This window comes from Peromyscus eremicus, chromosome 19 (genome assembly GCF_949786415.1).
Source record: "Peromyscus eremicus chromosome 19, PerEre_H2_v1, whole genome shotgun sequence".
NCBI classification, from domain to species: domain Eukaryota; kingdom Metazoa; phylum Chordata; class Mammalia; order Rodentia; family Cricetidae; genus Peromyscus; species Peromyscus eremicus.
This window is the reverse complement of record NC_081435.1, coordinates 14,102,052-14,124,751: the sequence shown is the minus strand read 5'-3', so window position 1 is coordinate 14,124,751 and position 22,700 is coordinate 14,102,052. Positions and strand designations below refer to the sequence as shown.

At 42.6% G+C, this 22,700-nt stretch overlaps 2 protein-coding genes across 4 annotated transcripts in view; one reads left to right on the top strand and one right to left on the bottom strand.

The window, feature by feature from the left end:
- Rprd1a (regulation of nuclear pre-mRNA domain containing 1A) overlaps positions 1-9,007 on the top strand; it is a 46,901-nt gene extending 37,894 nt beyond the window's left edge. The window contains exons 7-8 of one of the 3 annotated variants that reach the window (XR_009375210.1): positions 5,596-7,522; positions 8,325-9,007. Coding sequence is in view for 2 of the 3 variants with exons in the window: in XM_059246011.1 (XP_059101994.1) it covers positions 5,596-5,745 (150 nt within the window). In the remaining variant the exon portion in view is untranslated. Of the gene's footprint in view, positions 1-5,595 lie in introns of all 3 variants that reach the window. The other 2 variants (XM_059246011.1, XM_059246010.1) reach the window with 2 other exon arrangements.
- Positions 9,008-14,443: 5,436 nt separating this feature from the next.
- On the bottom strand, positions 14,444-21,612 carry C19H18orf21 (chromosome 19 C18orf21 homolog). The gene is made up of 5 exons (XM_059246430.1): positions 21,442-21,612; positions 21,342-21,364; positions 19,250-19,449; positions 16,580-16,779; positions 14,444-15,014 (listed from the first exon to the last, which is right to left on the bottom strand). The coding sequence occupies exons 1-5, from the start codon at positions 21,516-21,518 to the stop codon at positions 14,861-14,863; spliced, it is 654 nt and encodes a 217-aa protein (XP_059102413.1). The 5' UTR covers positions 21,519-21,612; the 3' UTR covers positions 14,444-14,860.
- Between the last annotated feature and the right edge of the window lie 1,088 nt (positions 21,613-22,700).

The window sequence follows — 22,700 nt, the reverse complement described above, 5'->3', positions numbered from 1 at the left end:
TAACATTCAGAATAGCCATCAAATTAATCCCAGGATTCAAGAAACATGTTGGCATATTGGGCAAGCATAGGGACTGAACCAGTCTGTATAGGTTTGAGCCTCTGTTTTTTGACTTTGAGTGAAGGTTCTTAATGGTTGTGCCTTAGTTTCATCATCTATAACATGTAGTCTCTACCTTAGAGATTAAATGAAGTGTTTAGAATAATGACTGACATTTTTGGTTTGGGTTAGAGTGTGCTAGATGAAATATCAGCATATTTAAATTCATAGCAGAATTTAAGTGATCAGATACCAGCTTAATGATACATTCACAGAAATTTACAGAGATGAACTGCTTGGATATTTATGTAGATGCAATTTGTGAAATTCTATGGAAATAATATTCCATTTTCTCCATCTTAAGAATTTTTGTGGAGAGAGTCTTGGATGATGGTCGTGCTAGGATGTCACTGTTCTGAAAGAGTACAGACGTTGATGTTGACTGTTGCCAACCTAGTCATGTTAGACTTCGAGAACCCTGGAGATAGCTGTTGCAAAGGGAGGGAGTGGCTTATCTAAGCCTGTTTTCATAGCATTCTGAAATCTGCTGAAGTTGCTTCCAACAGGTCACAAAAACACCTCACAGGAATCAGCCTTGGACTTCCTGGTTTGGTATAGTACTCTTTATGACACAGCCCAAGGGTCCCAGGAAGTGGTTGGGGCTTTAATAATAGGCAGGTCCTTCTCATTGCTGAGCCTTGGCATCTGGGGGATGCAGTGGGAATTCTCCACCTTTGTATTTGCAGGGTTTTCATTTGTTTTTTAAGAAAAATATGTATTTTATTTAACTAGGTTTTGAGACCAGATATCACTAGTTCAGGCCGGCTTCAATTTACAGTTGTACCTCATTCCTACCAAGTACTGAAAGTCCAGGCATGTACCACCACACCAGTTCTCCTGTGGGTTTTTTGTTTGTTTTTGTCACAGTTGTCTATGGAGAGGGAGGGAGGGCAGGAGTAGGAGCATCTTTAAGAAAAGAAGAATAAAGGTACAAGTTTAAAGGTACATTTAAATCAGCCGGACGATGGTAGCACATGCCTTTAATCCTAGCAGTTGGGAGACAGAGGCAGGCGGACCTCTGTGAGTTTGAGGACAGCCTGGTCTACAGAGCGAGTTCCAGGGCAGCCAAGGCTACACAGAAAAACCCTGTCTTGAAAAACAAAACAAAAAACCCCTTTAAATCAGTAAGAGTTTTAGAACTATATGAGGCCTAAAATAACAATTTTTTTCCCCTCTTAAGACAGGGTCTCCAGAATTCTGTAGCCCAGGCTGGCCTGGTACTCACTATATAGTCTAGGCTGGTTTTGAACTTTAGGCTACTTTGCCTGTGCCTTCCAAGTGCTGGGATTATAGTTTGCATGACCACACCCAGCCTGGGCAGTTTATTCTTCTAGCTCAGTGGTTCTCAACACAGGGAACAAAAGACCCTTTCACAGGAAAACAGATATTTACAATATGATTCATAACAGTAGCAAAATTACAGCTATGAAGTAGCAGTGAAAATAATTTTATGCTTGGGGGTCGCCACAGCAAAAGGAACTGTATTAAAGGGTCCAGCGTTAGGTTGAGAACTACTGTGAATCTAGCTGCTTATTTCGAGCTAATTCAGATGTTACAGCAGAATGATAATAACATAGCAATTCATGATTTGAAAGTTCAAGGTTATTTAAGCATCTTGGATCTGTAAAACCAGATGTCCTTTCTAAAGAAGGCATGGAGACTTGGATTATCAGAGGTAGCCCTTGTTGGAGGTCATACAGGGAGAGGACTAAGGAGGCAGTGGTTTATCTCCCAGCTTCATGACAACTCGGTGCTCTGCTGTTAACATGAGAAAAGTGGACGTAGGAGAACTATCCTCCCCAGTACAGATAATGAAGCTTGGAAACAGTCCTGTAGTATTTAGAGTTAGAAAGAATGAACTTCGAAAAGTGAGCACGATACATAAGAAGTCAGCTGAGGCTAGAGTAAGCAGTGTTGGTGGTGGTATTTGGTCAAGATGGAGTTTATGAAGTTGGCTGTGATATTCAACATATAGTAAGCGTTGACTACAGAGATCTAGTCTGAAGTTCCAACTCACTTGGCCGTGTTTACAAGGCTGATCACATCACTAAAGGGATGAGTATTTTCCCCTGTTACCACCTTTGGTGCTAGGCTTGAGCCCGGGCCTTTGACATGCTAGAAACTTCTAAATCTGAACCTTAACTCAATGATAAAGCCTGGCAAGATGAAGGCTCCTGCTGTCAAAGATGCCAGACTCATCTTAGTGCATAGGTGGAAAGATGGTCAGAGGAGTTTTCTAGACAGTGAAATAGCTCTATAACATATGGGTAAGTTACCACCTCCACCCCTTTGGGCCTAGCCTTTACCAGCTGAGTCAGCCATCTTGCAGCCCCTCAGCACTTGGTTTGTTTGAGATGGGGTCTCTGTGTAGCTATGCCTGTCCTGGAACTCCAAATAGACCAGGCTGGCCTCAAACTCAGAGACCCTACTGCCTATGCCTCTTTGCTGGGATTAAAGGTGTGTAGCACACCTGGTTTATGGGTAGGATTTTTAAGGATGGAGGGTATGGGTTGAACCAGTGCAAGTGAGCGCGTATGAAACTGGAACTGAAGAGACTTCGAGCTTGAGGCTTGTGGGCATGAGACTGGCCAGTGAACAGAGGTCAGCAGGCTGGGGTGAGAGATGTGGGTCTTTGTGAATGAACAGACTGCTGGAGACATAAAAGACCAAAGTTAGGAGTCGTTCCCATGCTATAGGCTGCCTGAGGTGTCAGTGCTGGTCCTCTTACTATTGGGGTTGTAACCCAGGGTAGCACACGTGATTGCTTAGGGTTTATTTCTTTCAGTGGAGTTTTTTTTTTTTTTTTTTTTTTTTTGTAGTGAGTTAGCTTAGATATATGAAGTGAATAGTGGTATGTGCTGTTTTTGAGAAAGACATAAAGGATGACACAGTCAAAGTTTGATAGATAGCAATTTAAAATTAGGAAAATATTGTGAGGAAGTTGCCTAGGGCTCTGAAAAAGCCCATATCTTTTCAAAACTGAATGTCTTCTGTGTGTGCACGTATTTGTGTGCCATATTGCATGTGTGAAGGTCAGAACAGTGTGGGACTAAGGTTGTAGAGTAATTTAATGGCACATTAAAAAAAAAAACTGGTTATACTAGCTAGGTAGAGGTTACTTTCAGTTTTCATTAACAGTTTAAATACACGAGGTTACAAAAACCACAGAATGTCAAATACAAAAATGTCAGCATTATTGCCCCGTCTAATTCTTACCTTCGTTTTCACACATACATCCTATTTGAAGCATATGCTCTAGTCTATAGTGTTATGTTATACATTTTAAATTTTATTTATTTGTTTGTTTGTTATTTGAGACTGTTCTTACTTTGTCACTTTGGCTGGCCTAGAACTCACTATGTATGCTACGTTGGTCTTGAATTCACAGAGATCACCTGCTCCTGCCTCCTGGGCACATGGATTAAAGGTGCCACTATACCTGGCTGTACTTCAGTATTTAAAACTGGCTACCTGATAAATAAATTAGATAAGATGGAAAAGAGAAAGGATTCAAGTTTTCCTTTGGTTAAGGTCATTCTGGGGGTTGGAGCCTAGGCTACACAGTGAAATTATGTCAGAAACAGCAAGATGTTCTAGTAGTTCATTGTACATCTCCCCTCTTTCAAATACAGTGTTTCCCCTGTTACTAATGAGTGAACCCAGGGCTTTGCACATGCAAGGCAAGCAAGCACTCTACCACTCAGGTTCCCCTCAGCCACCTCCAAAATTGATGTTTAGAAGTGCATAGTTAGAAATCTGTTCTCCTGCTTCTAAATGTATTGTGTCTACCACTCAGCTACCGTGGTGAGGTACACCTTGAGTATTCTAAGACTGTGTCCCTGGCAAGAAAGGAGTCAACCTTTGAGACCGTAGGCCCTGAAACATCTGTTAGTGCAGCTTGACATCGTAATTGGTTGGAAAGGTGAGGCTGTTGACACCTCTCATGTTTGTGGCTATCTGGTGTTTGCAGCTAATGTGCCCAGTTCCCTTAGATCCTCCTCCGCCCTGCCAGGTAATTCTACTTCTGTAGAAGAGGCTTAGAAGTACCAAGACTGCTCATCATTGATACTGTTTTAGGCATCAGAAATATAGAGAAGTGGCTCACAATTCTGGCTGCTAGCATCATTTGGGAGGCTTTTACAAAATTCATAGGGTCTGGACACTTTTCCAGATACTCTCAGATACCGATGAGTATTCAGGCCAATAGTTCTCTTTTAAAACAGTCAAGTGGGTTCCCCTTAGAAATGCCTAAGCAGATACAGGTGTGCAGTCAGCACTGAGTGAGGTACACTGAAGCAGGGTTTTGCATACCCACTGTTTTGCTCCCTCCTCAGGCCTCATCTCTGTTGGCTAAAAAAATGTGGGGATTTCCACCTGCTCTCCTGGGGGATTTAATCGAGGGTCTCTAGCATTCTTGTAGAGTGAGAAATATCTTTTTCTATAATCTTCTCTTCCTGCTAAACCAGAGATGATCCTGATTGACTTTTAGTCTCATTCCTTGGGTTACTGGTTGCCAGCCTTTTTAAACCTGTTTTTGTGCTTTTGATGCCCAGTTTCGTGATCTGTGTAACCAATTTGAAGTTAAATGTTTTGAAATACATAAAAGAAAATGTATACCATTACAAATGTAAGTTACATTCACATGCAGCTATCAGAATTTCAAAGTGTGTGTAATGTATCATTTATTAGTAATAGTGGGGGTATAGTCATGACCTTAATTTTAAAGCAGTGAGAAGTGGAGATAGTGAGAAAAGACTGTAGGGGCTGGGAGTGTGCTCCCGGTAGAGTGCTGGCCTAGTATACACACCCCACCCCACCCCAGGTCTGTCTCCAGCACCAGTAAACTGGGTGTGGTGGTGCTTGACTGTCATCCCAGCACTCAGGAGGTGGAGGCAGCAGGCTCAGAGACACAAGCTACATACTGGGTCAAGGCCAGCTTTGGTTCCAGGAACCCATCTCAAACCTACCGTCCCCAACAGAACTATAATGCATTATGAAGCAGCTGGTTTGTATTGGAGACAAAATCCCAGTTACTGATAATGCTGCAATGGTTTATTGCCAGCAGTCACAGAAAACACTTTGAAATTTCAGTTTAAGAAAATATGTATGTGGTTTTTTTTTTTTTTTTTTTTTTTTAAATATAAAAGCACTGTGTTTCACTATGATACTTTCTTTTTTTTCGAGACAGGGTTTCTCTGTAGCTTTGCACCTTTCCTGGAACTCACTCTGTAGCCCAGGTTGGCCTCGAACTCACAGAGATCCGCCTGGCTCTGCCTCCCGAGTGCTGGGATTAAAGGCGTGCGCCACCACTGCCCGGCTCATTATGATATTTTCATGCATGGATGTAATATACTTTTATTCAACTCCTTTACTACCTCTGTAGCTCTTTTGATCTTTCATGTGGCATTAACTGAGTAATACATTCTCTGTAGAGAATCAGTTGAAAACTTGACTGCCTCTTCAACATGAAGCCTAACGAGAGGTTTGTTGTTGCAGGAATATAAGCGCAAACTAGCCAGAGTTTCCCTGGTGCGCAAAGAACTCAGAGCCCGGATCCAGAGCCTGCCAGATTTGTCTCGACTGCCCAATGTCACTGGCAGTCACATGCACCTGCCCTTTGCTGGGGACATCTACGGTGAAGATTGATGGCCAGTCTCCTCCAAGGCCAGGACTTTGCCAGACATGGAGACAGGTTAGGTGAATAGTCCTGTAGAGTTATTTTTGTACATTGTTGAGAGAGTGGTCCAAACACAAGAAATGACAAGGAAGTATAAATGGTTTAAGTGTTGGTTTGTTTACTATTTTATTAGTGAGTTAACATGACTTAGTTAAAACCAAGTGATTTCTGTGTATTAATGAGCTTAAAATAGTGATTATTTTCAAAAGATCTTTTTGTAAGTTTGGTTTTTTGATCCAAGGTCTTGTGAGAAATTCTGTTTCTATTTCTTCATGTATTTTCAATTGTTTTTCTTTATATTTTTCAGTATCTAATCACTGTACACTATCTAATTCCTAATGAGAAGAACTGACCAAGAGCTGATATGAGACTGTATTATGGTATCGTTAGGACTTGATTATAGAAGAAACTAAATGTTTCAACCTCACCTTTTCCCTTTTTGCCACCCAAATAGTGGTTCTGTGTGTCCTCATGCCTTTGAGTTTTTTATTCCCTAGAGGTCAGTAACAACACTAGACATGGATGCCACGTGGAGGGTCAAATTAAAGCTTATAGAGCATTTCCCCTATAGAGTAATTTCATCCCAAATGCCAATCCAGAACAAAAGGCCTGTTAAATAGACCCCTTGATTACACTGTAGAACTAAGTGCATTTCATGATTTTGAGAATGTTTTAAGTGTTGACGTCCTACCAAGAGGCCAAGAGCACAGCTGACTGCTTCTGTGAGGTCAGTCACCTTATATCATTGATCCCTTTAACAAAATCCCAGCCATGGGGAGTAAAGGAAATGTCAGACAGTGACATGCTTATTCCCTTGTCCATGTAATGTAAAATAGCACTTAGCTTGAGTAGCTCAAGAACTCAGTATCCATATGTTCATTTAAGTAGCCTGGAACATTTTATTTCCTTAAGGTTTTTGAATAACTGTATATTGGGAATTCAGCAGTGCTATACTACAGGGTAGATCTGGTGAATTTTATACTTGTATGTTTACAGATGTAAATACAAAGCAACTGTACCTTTACTCCATCCTGGTGTGTTAGAGCAGGTGCATGCTCTCCAGCTTTCTTTTAAGTTACATTGTGAACCTGCAGGTTTGTATTTGATAGTGACAAGGGGGACTAATTTTCTCCTTCATTGCTTTGCATTTCTCATTGTAATCAGAGTCAAACTAGTTAGTTAATAGAACACCTTTTAAATTCCACAGGCCAATTATATCTTGCTACTCTGAATGGCTACTCTGTTTCTTACTCGGTATTAGAGACTATAGTTGAAATGAATTTACATGTGAAGGAATGACAGATAATTTATCTTTAATAGTCAGTAGATTGGGAAACAGTGCTTTTAACAATTTGACCTCTCTCCAAAACAGTTACATGTATGGCATCATCCATCCCCTGCATGTCCTGTCTTCCAGTGCTTTAGACAACTTTTGGGAGTTAGGACACATTTCCTCATAGAACCTATAGCAGGTTCTCTGTGCACACTCCTGAAGCTCAGTCGGGAGCCAAATCCACTTGACCACAGATGTACTTAACTTGTACGGTGGCTGAGGAGTGCTCCTGGCACATCCTGAGCCCCATTTGTCACGGGCTTGTGTGCATGCGGCAGCCAGACGCTCACAGTGGGGTGTCTGCCAGTGCTGCTGTCTTTTCCCTAGGTATAGGGATGGAAGAAAAGATGCAGCAGAGGGTGGACAGATGCACATTACACACCCTGGTTATGCCTGGTTTGAAAGTATGCCAAGTAAGTTAGTTTTTTGTTGTTGATGTTCTTGAAAGCAAAAGTTTTGTGTGTTAACTTATTTTCAGTATCTTGAACTTATTTATGATTTGCTGACGTGGTGATTTATCCATCTAAGATAGATCCTTTTTTTCCATTTAAAACTAATTTATAAATGGTGTACTCTTGGGAAGATACAAAATCTTTTAGAAGTTTGCTGAAATATTTTCACCATGAAGACAGACTTAGATACTCTTTTGATGCCAGTATCTGATCTAAATATTTATGATAAAATGTATTATTTTTTTAAAGAGCTTGATGAGATCTGTGATAAATGCTAGTACTTAAAACCCGAATCCCACAAACCTCATTTGTTAGTTAGCTCACTAACAGAACACAAACTGTACAGTCTGTTCTAGAAGTAAGTTTTCCAGCCTTACAGCAGTTAACATGGTAAGCCTTAGGAGATAGTCTAAGCTGGGTGTGCTGGTGCACACCTTTAATCTCAGTACTTGGGAGGTAGACGTAGGATCTCTGAATTTGAGGCCAACTTGTTCTACAGAGTGAGATTCGTGCCATTAGTTTCATGGTGAGACCCTGCCTTAAAAAAAAAAAAGAAAAGAAAAAAGAAAAAGAAAAAAAAATGGGCTTAGGTGAGGGTTATAAAATACCAAACTCTAAATCATGGACATTTTCTCCACTATGTACCTGAGGCAGATTAGGAGTGTGAGAGCAGCCTGTCCTGACCCTCAGGGGAAAGTGTGTCACATTGGCAGCAGGGTCCTGTGCTGGGAATGGACACCGTTCCTCTTTTCTCCACAAACAGTGCAGAGAGCTGTCTGCAGTGGCAGTTTGAACAGATTTCCTGGTGCCCCTCTGCTCCTGCGACACTACAGTAAGTAAAAGAACCACAGGGGGAGATGGGAGCCTGGAAATGAGCTGTGCTCTGCGCCAGCCTTCCCTGAGGAAAACCACCCTGCCTGCCGCTGTGTGATAGAGCTCCACAGCGTTGAGTCAGGGCTTCTCCATAAGAAATCCCGTAGAAGCAACAAAAGCTAGATGAGCTGGCCATCATGGTTTTCAGAGGTCAGAGAATGCTGTCTGCTGTCACTGTCTGAGCAGTGTCACCGGGTGTGCTTCACAGACTGTCTGAGAAGTCTGGACAGGAGGACAGTGACTGGGAGGCAGGAGGCCTTCCTGAATTCCCACTCTGATGGACAGGATGCGAAGTCACAAAGCCCTGCTTTCCTGACTGGTAGCAGTTACTCCTAAGATGAGCCTGGCTTCCCGGTTGTGCTCTATAAAGCTGTTAACAGTGAACTCAGCTCTCTGTATAGAAAGGGAACGTTGTGTCAATTACTGGGTTTATTTCTACAGAGCTATTGCTGCCATCCGGTCTGAGGTGGCAGGAGCACACAGGAAGAGGATTCTCCTTGTCTTTTACAAACCCTCCTTAGCTGTATCTGATGAGAGTATAAGATCTTAATAAAGTTTTATGTTCTTTTTGAAGAGTTTTTGTGTGTGCTTTTTTTCTGAATCTAATTCATTGGGTAAAGGACAAGAAGGCATGGGACTAAGGGGAGGGAGTTGTGTCAGTGAAGCAGAAACAAAAAAAGGGGTTTCTGTACTTGGTCAGTAGTCCAGACTTGTATGTGGGACGATCAGTATCACCATGGCATTTAGTAAACTGCAGATGGCTGAGCACCAGATTCTTACCTCAAGTATTTAAACAGGGCCTGGGGAAACAGCTGAGGACCTGAGTTTGATTCCCCAGCACCTGCATTAAAAGCTGGGCATGCCTACAAGTGCCCGTACTGGGGTGGACACAGGCAGATGCCAGGAGCTCCCTGGCCAGCTACGATAGCCAGGATAGCTTCAGGTTTAGCGTGAGACCCTATCTCAAGGCAATGGGGCAGAGAATAACAGGAAGAAACCCAGTATCCTATTCTAGCCTCAGCTTGGGCACATACATATAACACACACACACACACACACACACACACACACACATTTAAGCGATTATGGGCAATAATGAAGTACAGGTTTTACAGTTCATTCCATAGTTAGTTCCTTGGGGGCAGAGTATAAATATTTGTTACATGCCTAGCATCTGCTAAGTGCTTTCAGGTGGACATATCCAATTAATACCTGAAGCTTAAAGTGAAATTGGGAAATATTAGAAATCTGTGTTGGCTAGAGTTTGATAAGCCTCAGCTGTGGCTGAGAATGTAGTTCAGGTGTAGAATGCTCGTGAAGAAGCCTAAGACCTTGGTTAGATGACCTAACACACACACCACTTGGACACATACTGAAAAAGGTCAAAATGTCCTGAGTCTTGCAATCTGGGAAGTTTGGGGAATGCAATCCTCGTCCAGAGCCCCATTCCTAGATGGCGTTTGGCCACTTCATCTGAGTTCATGTGCTTCCCATTCACATTACTCTTTTAGAGTGTAGGTTTCATCTGTAGCTACAGATTGTCTCAGGATGCAGGAGACTGCAAAGAGGCAGGCCCAGTGTCCATGTGAGGGACTCCCAAGGGTCTGCATGCCGACTCTGAACCTTCTCAGTTCTCCTTCACGTTTATACTTCCCTGATTAATATGTAACCCTCAGTTCCCCAGGCCAGCTTTGCCCTGCCGCCTTCTTTTCCCCTTTGGTTTGTTTTTTTTTTTTGTCTCATAGGCTGGCCCGGGGGTGAGGTCTCCCTGCCTCAGCCTGCTCAGTGCTGGTGTTGATTGCACTTTTAACCTGTTCGTTCTGCTTTTAGCTGGTGCTGTCTTGTCTCTTCCCTTTTCTACTCACTGTCCCTTCTTTTGCCTCCTCGGTTCTAACATTAACTGCTGGACCTTCTCTGTTTATTACCTTTCTACCCTCACCTTTAAACCTTAGATTACATGAGACTATACACATTCTTTACTCCCTCCCTAGTTAGCGAAGTTAAAAAGGCACTTAATTTTTTTTTTTTTTTTTTTTTTTTTGGTGTGTGGGATTATAGGTGTGTACCAGAACAGCAGCTAGAATGAACTGCTGATGGAGATGATTTCAAGTGATGTTTGATGGAGTGTCTTTTGAGACACAGAGATTATTACTCAGCTGCACTAGTGTCTTCAGAATGTCTAAAAACCAGTAGGAATGGAATAATAGAGTTTTCAGAATTTATTTTTCTAAGCCAGGGGTGTATTAGATCAGAGCCATTAGTCTTGGCCAGGAACTTGTTCTTAGCGCAAATTATTGGTCCCAGGTTTACAGGGTTGCAGTGTCCAAGGTTAGGGACATGCACTTCTTAAATGAATCCTAGCTAATTAAGATTTTTTTAAAAAACATTTTTTTAAAGAACATTTTGTTTTTTTATCTCGTGTGTGTGTGTGTGTGTGTGTGTGTGTGTGTGTGTGTGTGTGTGTTCATACGTGTACCTGCAAGTCAGAGGTTTTAGACACCCCTAGAGCTGTGTGTGTGTGTGTGTGTGTGTGTGTGTGTGTGTGTGTGTGTTTACATGTACCTGCAGGTCAGAGGTTTTGGATACCCCTAGAGCTGGAGTTACAGGCAGTGTGAATTGTCTGAAGTTGGTGCTCAGAACACAGCTCAGGCCCTCTGCAAGAGCAGTACACCTTAGTTGCTGAGCCATCTCTCTAGCTGCTGAACATCCTATCCTAAGCATCCAATAGCGATCCTAATCACTTGCTAAAGTGGGGTATGGAACAAATTTTAGAATTATCACATTTGAATTCTGTACTTCATGGAAAAATACAAAACTGAAATTTTGAATTAATGTAAATAACTATGTGATTCAGAACCATTAGCTAATCCAGACATATCTAGAAATACTGTTATATTCAGGTAATTCTGTCTTCCTGTGTGTGTGATGTTGAAGGTGGAACCCAGTACCTTGCCCATCATGGTCGCTCACTCTCCCACCAAGCTATATTCCAGTTTCTTTGTTCCCTGAATAAAACTGTCCCTTACTTATGGAGGTACAGTTGGGGGGAATTTAAGAGTCATGCACTAATATATGGCTCTCCCCAATGCTGTCATCGGTTGTCCCCTATCAGTGATTTCTTTACTGTTGCTTGTTGGCGGTGTCTCACCGTACAGTTCAGGCTGGCCTTGAACTCACCGTCTTCCTGAGTTCAGGGATTATAGGCATGCATCACCATGTTCAGCGAAGTCTTTCCTGGGACCGAGCTATTAGATCATTCACATTGCTGTTTGTTGTATAATTTCTCTACGTTCACTATATTGCCATAAATAGGGGAGTTCGGTTGTGGTTGTGGTTTTCAGATTTGAGCTGCAGCTAGCACTGTTCATCTTGTTTTTGAGCTGGTATTTGAGTGTTGTGGGACCTCAGGTAAGCTTCATGACCATGTCCCTGTCTTTTGGCCAAATGCCCAAGTTAGCAACAAATGCTTAGCATTCTTACTGTTTGAGGTGCTAGTCTGAATGTCTTCAGTAGCATTAAGGAAGTCAGCCTGCAGTCGTCAGCTCTTGCCTCTGCTTCCTTTTATGCCCATTAAAAGAACAATTATAGTTGCAGTAAAATTTTAAGTCAGTAGTATGAAACAGTGTCTTTCCAGTCATCCAATTCCCCACTACGAACTGATAGAAAGCTAACTTCCAGTGACTGGGCTTATTGGTTCATTAACATGGTTTTTCTCCTAACCAGCACTTTTAGTAATATGGTGCAGTGCCGGAGTTAAACCATTTTTAAATAGTACACACTTCAAAGCATACCACTTACTTAGTAACAGTGTTTAAAGAAATGTTTTACAGGTTAGGGAAAGTATTTTCATTTTGGATTTTTTAGATGTATTTTATGTATTAGTGTTTTGCCTGTTTGTATGAATGTGTACTAGGTGCATGTCTGTTGTTCAGGGAGATCAGAAGAGGGCATCTGATCTCCTGTAACTTGAGTTCCAGATGGTTGTGAGCCACCATATAGGTGCTGGCAAACCTGGGTCCTCTGTAAGAGCAGTAAGTGCTCTTAATCACTGCACTGTCTCTCCAGGCCTCATGTGGTTATGCACATACATTGTGTGGGGTATAGGCACATACCACAGTGCATGTGTGGAGGTCAGAGGACAACTTGTACGTATTGGTCCTCTCCTTCTACCATGTGGGTCCTAGGGATTAACTCAGGCCGTCGGGTCTGGTGTAAGTGCTTCTACTTACTGATCATCCTTCCAGCCCTCTTGGAATATTTTTAGCATCTTTATAGTTGGTGGCTTTTTCAAACAGTGCAATAGGCATGCAATTTTAGTTTTAGATGTTACCCTTAGTCATATATGAAATAAACATTTCTGAGATCTATTTTGGGCAGTTAATGACATCTGAATACTCTAGTGCTTGTTTTCTGCCATCTCAGAAACTTTAGTTTCTTACAAAGTTGTAGACATTCATCAAACATGACTTGATTTTTCTTGCTTTGTCTTCATTCCATTGGGTACCACGTGGATACAGACAGTGAGTATTTATGATTACACTTAAAATTTTGCTTTTAAAAGTTTTGAAGGGCTGGAGAGATGGCTCAGAGATCGGTTAAGAGCACTGGCAGCTCTTCCAGAGATTGTGAGTTCAATTCCCAGCAAACACACGGTGGCTCACAACCATCTATAATGAGATCTGGTGCCCTCTTCTGGCATGTAGGCATACATGCAGGCAGAACACTGTATACATAATAAATATTTTTTTAAAAAGTTTGGGGGCTGGAGAGATGGCTCGGGTTAGGAGCACTGGCTGCTCTTCCAGAGGACCCGGGTTCAATTCCCAGCACCCACATGACAGCTCACAACTGTCTGTAACTCCCATTCCAGATCTGACACCTTTACACAAATGCAAATAAAATAAAATTAAATAAATTATTTTTAAAAAAAGTTTTGAAAATATTTTTTTAAATATGGGCTTTTTTTGTATGCTCCTGAATGAAAATGTTATTCGTATTTTTTTTTTTTTTTTTTTTTTTTTTGGTTTTTCGAGACAGGGTTTCTCTGTATAGCTTTGCACCTTTCCTTGAACTCACTTGGTAGTCCAGGCTGGCCTCGAACTCACAGAGATCCGCCTGGCTCTGCCTCCCGAGTGCTGGGATTAAAAGCGTGCGCCACCACCGCCCAGCAATGTTATTCGTATTTTATGTTCTCTAAGACTTCCTCTGGCAAGTGTACTTTCATTGGCAAAAGGAAAAATTGAAACATTTCTTCGGTAATTACTTGAAAAAGTGTTGGAATTTTAAAAAAAAGTTCCTAAGAAGACATCCTGTCATTATCCTGAAGATCCAACAGAACTAATGCTCAGAATTTTATCATCCCAAGCTCTTCTGAAACCAGAAAATAAAGTATTGAAGAGCTTCCCAGATGTTCGTTTTTGTCTCAGACCCATCCCATCATGTTCCCCTTCGAAGGACCAAGTGTCATGTCTGTCTGCATCATGTTTCTCATAAATAAACACAGACCTTCTGGCAGTACCATCAGCTAAGTGGGGCTGGAACAGAATCGATGTTTCTTTACTATCTGTTTGGGGAAAAGGCTTGATGGGTTGCAGTGACCAGTAAGGAGGCCTGTGTTACCTAGGAAACACTGCAGAATTCCTGATCTAGGTCATGAGAGGCTCTGTAGTGACAGGGTCGATGCTGCAGGCACACCTGGCTCAGCACTGCTACAGTGCTTATGCTCTTAGCCTAACTCTTACAGTTTTGTATACTGCTTGCCTAGCACAAGAGGTCCTGAGTTCAACTTCCAGAAGGGGTATGGAGGGGGCAGATACTCATTTTTGTTTTCAAAATGTGAAATGTTCAGTTACTAGTATTGTTATGCATATGACTGAGGACATACACTTGATTCTTTTTCTATATTAGCAATAAAGTTATTGACACATGGAAGAAACCTTCATGAGTGAAGATCTGTTTCCTTTTGAAAGAAATGACAATAAAAGTTAAAAATTGAAGTAAATGCTACCATTCAATATCCATTATACCTTTATTGTAAGAACTGTCATAGGTTTTAAAACCCTTTATTATATTCATTCTTTTGTATATGTGTGTGTGTTGGGTTGGGGAGACACTCATGTGGAGGTCAGAAAACAACTTGTAGAGTGGGTTCTTTCTGCCCTGTGGGTCCTAGAGATTGAATATAGGCTGTCAGGCATGGCAACCATCTCTCTGGTCTGGTCGTTTGTTTTTTGATCTTCACATTCACCCAGGGAAGCCCCAGTCACTCGATTTAATGAGGCATTTTCCACATGAGCAATGAAGGATGCTCAGAGGAGCTTGCTTTTGGACTAGTTTCCATGTGCTCAGACTTCAGAGTGAGACAAAGGCTGGGACTAACTTGCATCTCAGAAACTGCACTAGGCAGTCCTTTCAAAGGCCATTTCTTCACAGAGAAGATAAGAAGTGCCTGAAGTCCAGCGTTGGGTTCTTCTCAGATGCACTCTGACTAAGCAGAGCTTTCAGTTGAGAGAAGTGTTTCTTTCTTTTGCTCGCATTCCTTGAGGAGCAAATGGGTGTTGATTGTCCAGATGTAGGTGTTCTGAAACGAGAGAAAACTACTGTTAACACATCGCCAAAGGACAAAACACTCTTCCTGCTTAGAGAACTACTCCAGCATCTTCTACACTGCATTACAGCTCTGTATAGGCACTGGCTATCCTCATCATAGTAATTCTCATTAACAACAACAAAAACCTCATGGAATATTGGGTTCTGGCACCATTTAGGAGGTGCACTGGACGGTTCTTGAAGCATCTATGATACCTGAAAGATAAACCTGCAGGTAATGTTGTCAGGCTGAGTGCTCTTTACACTTGACTGCAGGATTCATGACAGTTGTGAGAACTTTAAGAACATTCCATCCTTACAACTGCAGACAACTTCATTCCTCTACAGTGAAAGGCCTTGAGGAGGCACCATTCCACCAAGTCTCCCATCATTAGAATGGCAGTGCTGTAGGACAGGCACCAGCCTCTTAGGTCTAGATTCTGGTGCTTTTAGATAGTGCCAGGTACAGAGGACACACTCCACAACATCCACAGAATAAGCCATTCACCATCAGTATGAGTGTTCATGTGGGTGCCAGGGATATGAACTCAGGTCTTTGTGCTTAGAAAGCAAGGACTACCAACTGGACCCGTTCCCAGTACCTCCAAATGCAACGAAATTGTTTTAAATATACCAAATTTTCTTTTATCCACATTTATACAAAAAGTGAAATTTTCTGTTGAATTCTTACACCAAATATTGACTAAAATCAATAATATATGTAAACTGGACTTGACATTTTAACCCAGTATCATAAGCTTGGAGCTTAATAGAATTTCAAACATTAAACAGAAATAATCGAGTCCTTGCTAGATTTTGTTGTTTATGCTTAAGATACTGAGCACATTCAGTTTCTTTTGTAACAAAATATTCCAAATTCTTAACACTGTCTATGGGATTGCACGTAAATGTATGACTATCACAATGACAAAGTACCCAGGATTCCTAGAATGAAAACTTGGCATCTCTGGCAAACCTCTGTTCAGTTAGATTTCAACAAGAATTTGTGACACAGGAAAGAGTAACAGTTTGGAAACATGGTGTGAGGGCTTCAGGTTTGGTGGCACAGAGTAAGCTGAGGTGACACAATGGGCAGGCAGGTACAGGCCTGGGGAGCCATGACCATGTATTTGACCCATGCCACAGTCAGGGTTAAAGGCTGCTGCTCACAGAGCTGTACATCAGCCGGGTCTTCATCAGATCACTGTCCTAGTCCTGCAGAGGTCACGAGGACCTGGCCCAGGACAGCAGCAGCAGCAGCAGCAGCAGCAGGAAAGAACAGGTAGGAACTAACAACGAAGAGTAGAATGTAGAGGCTGCCGACCCTCCTGCATTTTAAGTCAGTGTGTATAGAAGGGCATCTGGTTCACAGTTACACAGCAGGACTTGGTGGTTGGCTGTGGATGTATATTAGGTGCTGGGAGAGACTGCATAGGAGCCATGTGCACCGACTCAAGAGTTGAGGACAGAGAAAATGTGCCAAGGCCTGGAACACGGAGTACTCAGGAGTGCACAGTAAATGGTATTCCATACTTCAGAGCAGCTAAGTTAAGGTACCTGATAGTCAAGGAGGGGTTCTTGCCTTTGGAACCAGACATATGACATATTGGGTGTATGGAGCCTGGAGTCTTTCTCTGTGGTGTTTTCAGGTTGGCTCTGTTTGTAGCAGGGGCAGCATTGCTCTTCAGTGCTGACAGGAAGCTTCTACTCTTTCCATGGTGCCTCACTGTTCTGTTGCACGTTCTACAGGTAACCAGCTATCACAAAAAGAAATTCGTCCCATGAGTTCTCTGATAATATAACTTAATAAACCACGGGTTTCCTAAGGTCCTATGTCAGTATGACAGAGGCAAGTTAGCACAGAGACTACCCCCTGGAGCTTGGCAATCTACCAGGAGGAATCAGACAAGACAAATTAAAAACAACAGAATTGCCCATAAGAAGGTATTGGCTAAACGTTTATATTTTAAATGCTTTAAAAATCCTACACAATGCATGTGACGACACTGTTTAGCGACCAAAGTCTGCTAGGGAAAAAAAAAAAATCCTACACAAAGAACTATAGGCAACTAAGGAATGTGGAGAGCAAGAGAAATAGTCTTCCCCAGGGAAGAGCTCACCAACTGTCTATCCAATACCAAATGGTCAGCCCTGGAAATATCCATAAGCAAGCAACATTATACAGACTGAGCAGTTATATATTTAGGAATACACACACACACACACACACACACACACACACACACACACACACACACACATGCATGTAACAAAAAAGAGGCCATGAATTTGAAAGAGAACAATAAGGGTATATGGGAGGTATGGAAGGAGGAAATGGTGTAATCATATTATGATCTCAAAAATACAATAATTTAAAAAAATACCATGAACTGTATTCCCTCAACATTAAACTGGTTTGTATGGGAACTGGGGATGGGAAACCAGACACTAACATTTGGATATTCTTTATAACAGCAGTAGAGAGTGACTCTTTTCTAGCTAGTGTACTTTAGGGTTTTTTCCCAATAATAATTGCAGATCACTGACATTTTAAGTAGTGCCTTCAGATCTGTAGTGATTCTGTAAATGTTGGTGTGACTAATAAAACCTTTCAGTTTCCATCATTGCCTCTAGAAATTAGCTCTCTTCATAGTGTTCAGATCCAATCCTTATTTTTGCCAGTGGAGGGTATAGGTTGTGTTGTTATAGGAATGGCTGCTGGGAACCAGACAAGCAGCAAGTGCATTTAGCTGCTGGGCTCTCTCCAGCCCCAGTAGGATGCACCGTTAAGACACGGTCCACTTGGTACTTAAGTGCCTTTTCTACATAGCTCATTCACAGACTTCAGCCCATGTCTCAGCAGAATGTAACCTAGTTCGTCAAGATGGACTCAGATTTCAAACACAGACAAAAGTGCAAGCGAAGGTCTGTGTGGTGTCTGAGTAAGAATGACCCCATAGGTTCACATGCTTGGACACTTGGTATCCAGTTGGCATAACTGTTTGGGAAGGATGAGGAGGTGTGGCCTTGTTGGATCTAGTGTGTTACTGGGGGCGGGCTTTGAGGTTTCAAAAGACAGTGACTCCCAGTGTCTCTCTCTGCCTCAAGGTTGTGGATCAAGATGTGAGCCCTCAGCTGTTCTTCTCTCAGCCACTATGGAATCTAGCCCTCTGGAACCGTAAGCCTAATTAAACACTGTCTTTTCTAAGTTGCCTTGGTCATGGTGTTTTATCACAGCAATAGTGACTACAGTAATCTGCATAAAGGCCTGCTGCCTTATTGTTTTTGGGAAAAAGGCTATATACAGATTAAGATAAATCAGCAAAACATCCCCTGAACCTTTCTAGTGATCTCTAACTAAAATATAGTAGAGTATACTTCAGCAAAGTAAAACCTCAGAAGACTTACTTTTCTGTAGGAACATTTTCCAAGTATGTTGCAGTGATGTTTTCTAACATTTCCTGTGGCAGGAGGCTCATAGGTTGAGGTCAGCCTAGGCTACACAGTAGGTTTAAGGCCAGTTTAGGCTACATAGCAAGACCCTGTCTTAGGCCAGACCTAAGCTACTGGAATGTCCAGTACCTACATGCACTTGAGTAAGCTGATACTGTTCACACAGATGCAAGATAGAAAATATATCTGATAGTGGGTTCCATCTAGTAAGCCCTAGGGAATTTTTGTTTTATTCCATTTTTTACCCCGCTTTTAAACACTTTGCTGGGTGGACAAGTACTACATGCTAACAGTGGGACTTGAGGAAAGTATTGATCACTGAAGAAATGATTAAGTGGTGACTAATCCTGTGAGGTACACTGACAAACACAAGGAATTCTCAAAACTGAAAATACTGTGCTTAACAGTAACGTGAGAGCAGGTAAGACTGTCAACCTTTGGTTTTTAGGCAGTTATCAAAAATAAAAATAAACTAGCTGGTGTGGTGGCCCAAGCCTTTAATTCCAGCACTCAGGAGGCAGAGGCAGGCAGATCTCTTGAGTTTGAGGCCAGCCTGGTCTATAAAGCAAGTTCTAGGACAGTGAGGGCTACACAGAGAAACCCTGTCTCTAAATAAATAGGAAGCATGCCCTTGGTGACTTGCTATCACAGAAACATTTTGTGTGACTCTTGACAGTCCAGTATTGTAACTCCCTGCTGGCAGGCTGATTTCCAGCCTAAGGGAAAGAAGACAAAATGACACCATGTTTCTACGTTCCAGAGCTGCAACCTTACCAGCACACTTGTGGAGTCTTTGTATTTTCTCAACACTTTTGCTTCTTTAAAACTCAGTGCATGATTTCTTGCTTCTCGATGAAGAAGTTTCTGTATTTTGGGTGTCAGTTTGGCCTTGGGTTTGAGCCGGACTCTAGAGTTATCCAGAACCAACAACTGGAAGCAGTATGGACATGTTTCTTGAAAAGTGCTGTTTTCCTCTACAATTACATAAGTCAAATTAACAAGTCAGCATGTTTTGTTACCTCAAATAACTGGCATCATAAATGGGAAGAAGAAAAATATACTGATGATATCAGGAGATAGTCTCTTGAAGCAAACTCCAGATAGGAAACTTTGTAAAAGCAAAGTGGCAATAATGTACTTTACAAAATTCCTTTTATCCACTCCTTCAGCAGCAGATGGGCAGGTTGCTGGCCTTCACTACTTTGCCCATTTGTTGCTTAGTTATCAATACATTTACCACAAAGTGAAGTGCATAGGGTTTCCCTCCCCAGCCCCTTCCTCTCATAATTAGTACAACCAGTGCTTTTTGGGAATGTGAACAAAGGACAACCTGATGACATACAACATCAAAGTGCTGGGCTGGGGGTGGGGCTAAGGAAGGGGATCAGAGGTTGGTCTGGTTATTGTAGTTAAAGAAGGGTGGCTAGGGAAGGTTTCATCAGATGACATCTGCAGAGAAAAATGACAGCAGGCACTAGTGGAGAGTTCCAGGCGTGACCTGGCATCTGGAAAAGCCCTGGACCACACCAGCGAGCAGGTCTGGTGTGCCTGGAGCCAAGAAACAAGCTGGAATTATGTCAGGGAGCTCATCTAGCAGGCTGGCTTAGACATGGACTGCAGGGATGTAGACAGCAGTAATCTAGGAGGGAAGCACTAACTGCACCAGGCTGGAAGCAACGGATGTAAAAGTGTGGAGGTATTTCCAAGCCAGTGTGATTGGCTAACACAAGGAGGACCAAGAAGAGGTGATGATAGGGAGTAAAGAAAGGCTCCAGAGTAAGGGCAGGATCACTGTTGACTGAGGTGGGAAGAACTAGTCATTAACAAAAAGTCAGGAAGGCAGTGAGAGGGTGTGAGTCTAATCTGGAGGAGAGATTAGGCTGGAATTAGGAAGATCTCAGTATACTGTATCCAACCCTAAGACTGAATGAAAAATTGTCATCCAAGAACTGAGCTCTTGGGACACCACAATATTTGGATCCTGGAAGATTAGGAGAACCAACAAAATACACTGAGGTACAGGAGAAAGAAGCAGATATCTGGAAGACAGGTGGAAACTACTTCTGAAATGTTGGTCAGTGTGGTGCTGTTAAGATGGTTCTGTGGCTCAAGACACTTCCTACCAAGCTAGAAAACCAGAGTTCATCCCCAGGAACCCATCTAGTAGAAGGATAGAATCTATTCCCCAAAGCTATTCTCTGGCTTCTAAATGTTCACTTCACACACACACACACACAGAGAAATATGTGTGGGCTAGAGAGATGGCTCAGCAGTTAAGAAAACTGGCTGCTCTTCCAAAGGACCCAGGTTCGATTCCCAGCATCCACTTTGCACAGCTCACATTTGTCTGTAACTCCAGTTCCAAGGGATTCATCATCCTCTTCTGGTCACCAGGCTTCCAAGTGGTGCAGACATGAGGGCAAAATTTATACACTTAGCAGAATAAAATTTTAAAATAAAAACTGATCCAGGGACTGGGGAGATGGCTCATGGGTTAGGAGTATTTGCTGCTCTAGGGGAAGACTCAGGTTTAATTCCCAGGACCCACGTGGCGGCTCACAACCAGTTATAACTCGAGTTCCTGGGTTTCCGACGCCCTCTTCTGGCTTCTGCAACACCAAGCACGCATGTGCTGACATACACGCAGGGAAAGCACAAAAACACATGGAAAAAACAAACAAACAAAACAAAACAAAAAACCCCCCAGTGTGTCAAATGCTAAGGGTTAAGACATTAAAGGATTTGGGTTTTTCATGCAATTGAGAAACCTGGTACTTTTTTAAAATGAGACAAGTCGATCAGCCTTCTCTGTTGGAGCACTGGAGCACTGGAATGGTACAGACAGAGCAGCCGGCGTTCTCCTTACCGTGTGTCGAACTGTAGGCCCAACTGCAAAAGAGAGAGAGGCGTGAGGCCGGGGCACTGTGGCTGCCCTCCCGCCCGCCCGCCCGCCATCCCTCACCTACAGGAGGTAGCGGGCCTGGCCAGGGCAGCTCTCCACCAGGCCGCGAGCCGCCGCTTCAAGGTAGTGCTTCTGCCGCATAGCTAGTGCGTCTGGCCGCCGAAACGCCGCGGAAGAGCTCCATGCCGGAAATCGGGTCTCTTAGTGGGTCTCCGCGCTCAAACTCCCTCCGGAAACACGCATTCACGACTCAGAAGTTCCGACCTCCTCTGTGTCGCGTCGGGAGCTCTCTGTCTTCTGGCTTGTGGCGTGGTTCCCCGTAACATCCAGAGCGAAGTTCTTGTACCCAGAATGGGAACAGGCTCCCGAGCCCAAGGCTCCACCAACCTCCCTGACTTCATTCCTGTCTTGCTTCTAACCCTCAGGTCAAGATTTTCTGGGTGGCTTAACAAGGTTAATCAACTGTCATCCAGGTGTTTTTCTTTACTCTTCTAGTTTGCTTTCTTTTTCGTTTTAATTTATTTATTATGTGTATGAGTGCTTAGCTGCTTATATCACTTGAGTGCAGTATCTGCGGCAGTCAGAAGAAGGTATCTGATCCCTTGGAACCGCGGTTACAGATATTTGAGAGCGGCCACGTGAGTGCTAAAAAAAAAAAACACAACAACCCGGTCCTCAGTAAGAACAGTCAGTGCTTTTAAATGCTAAGCCACCAAGTGCCCTTAATTGGCCAAGCCATCTCTCCAGCCCTAGTTTGATTTATTTCATGCACATTTTTAAAATGAATACACTTATTTAATTTTTTTGAGACAGAGTCTTTCTACATGGCTCTGGCTGTCCTGGAACTCACTATGTAGACCAGGCTGGCCTCCAACTCACAGCAATTCTCTTGCCTCCTGAGTGCTGGGATTAAAGACATGCACCACCACACCAGGCTGGCACGCACGTTCTTTAACTAATATTAAGTATGAATTTTTTCTTAAGTGTAAGCTAGAACATCTGATTTTTTTTTTCAAGATGAACAGCAAATTAGCAAGTTATGTTAAGGTTTTTTCCCACAGACCCTAGCCTTTTCCTCTCTGAAATAGAATGGCAAATAATTCGTAATGCGTATGACTACCAGGTGCTTTTCTTAACACACTAACATGTATTGTTAACTCATTAGTCCTCTTAACAAATCCAGCATAAATGCAATGCCACTTCATCTTAAAGAAATGTTTTTTCTTTCTTGAGGTAGAGATGCACCATATAATCCAGGGTAGCCTCAAACTCACTTTTAGCCCAGGCTGTCCTTGATCTTACCCTGCCCGTTGCCTCAGCCTA

Bases quoted from the DNA above. Each gene is read 5' to 3' on its own strand.
- C19H18orf21 (XM_059246430.1), bottom strand. From the start codon at position 21,518: ATGCGGCAGAAGCACTACCTTGAAGCGGCGGCTCGCGGCCTGGTGGAG. The intron at 16,780-19,249 runs GTAAGGTTGCAG...TTTTTGTGATAG, and splicing joins AAGACTCCACAAGTGTGCTG to CTGGTTACCTGTAGAACGTG. The intron at 15,015-16,579 runs GTACCTTAACTT...CTCTCGTTTCAG, and splicing joins AACCCCTCCTTGACTATCAG to AACACCTACATCTGGACAAT.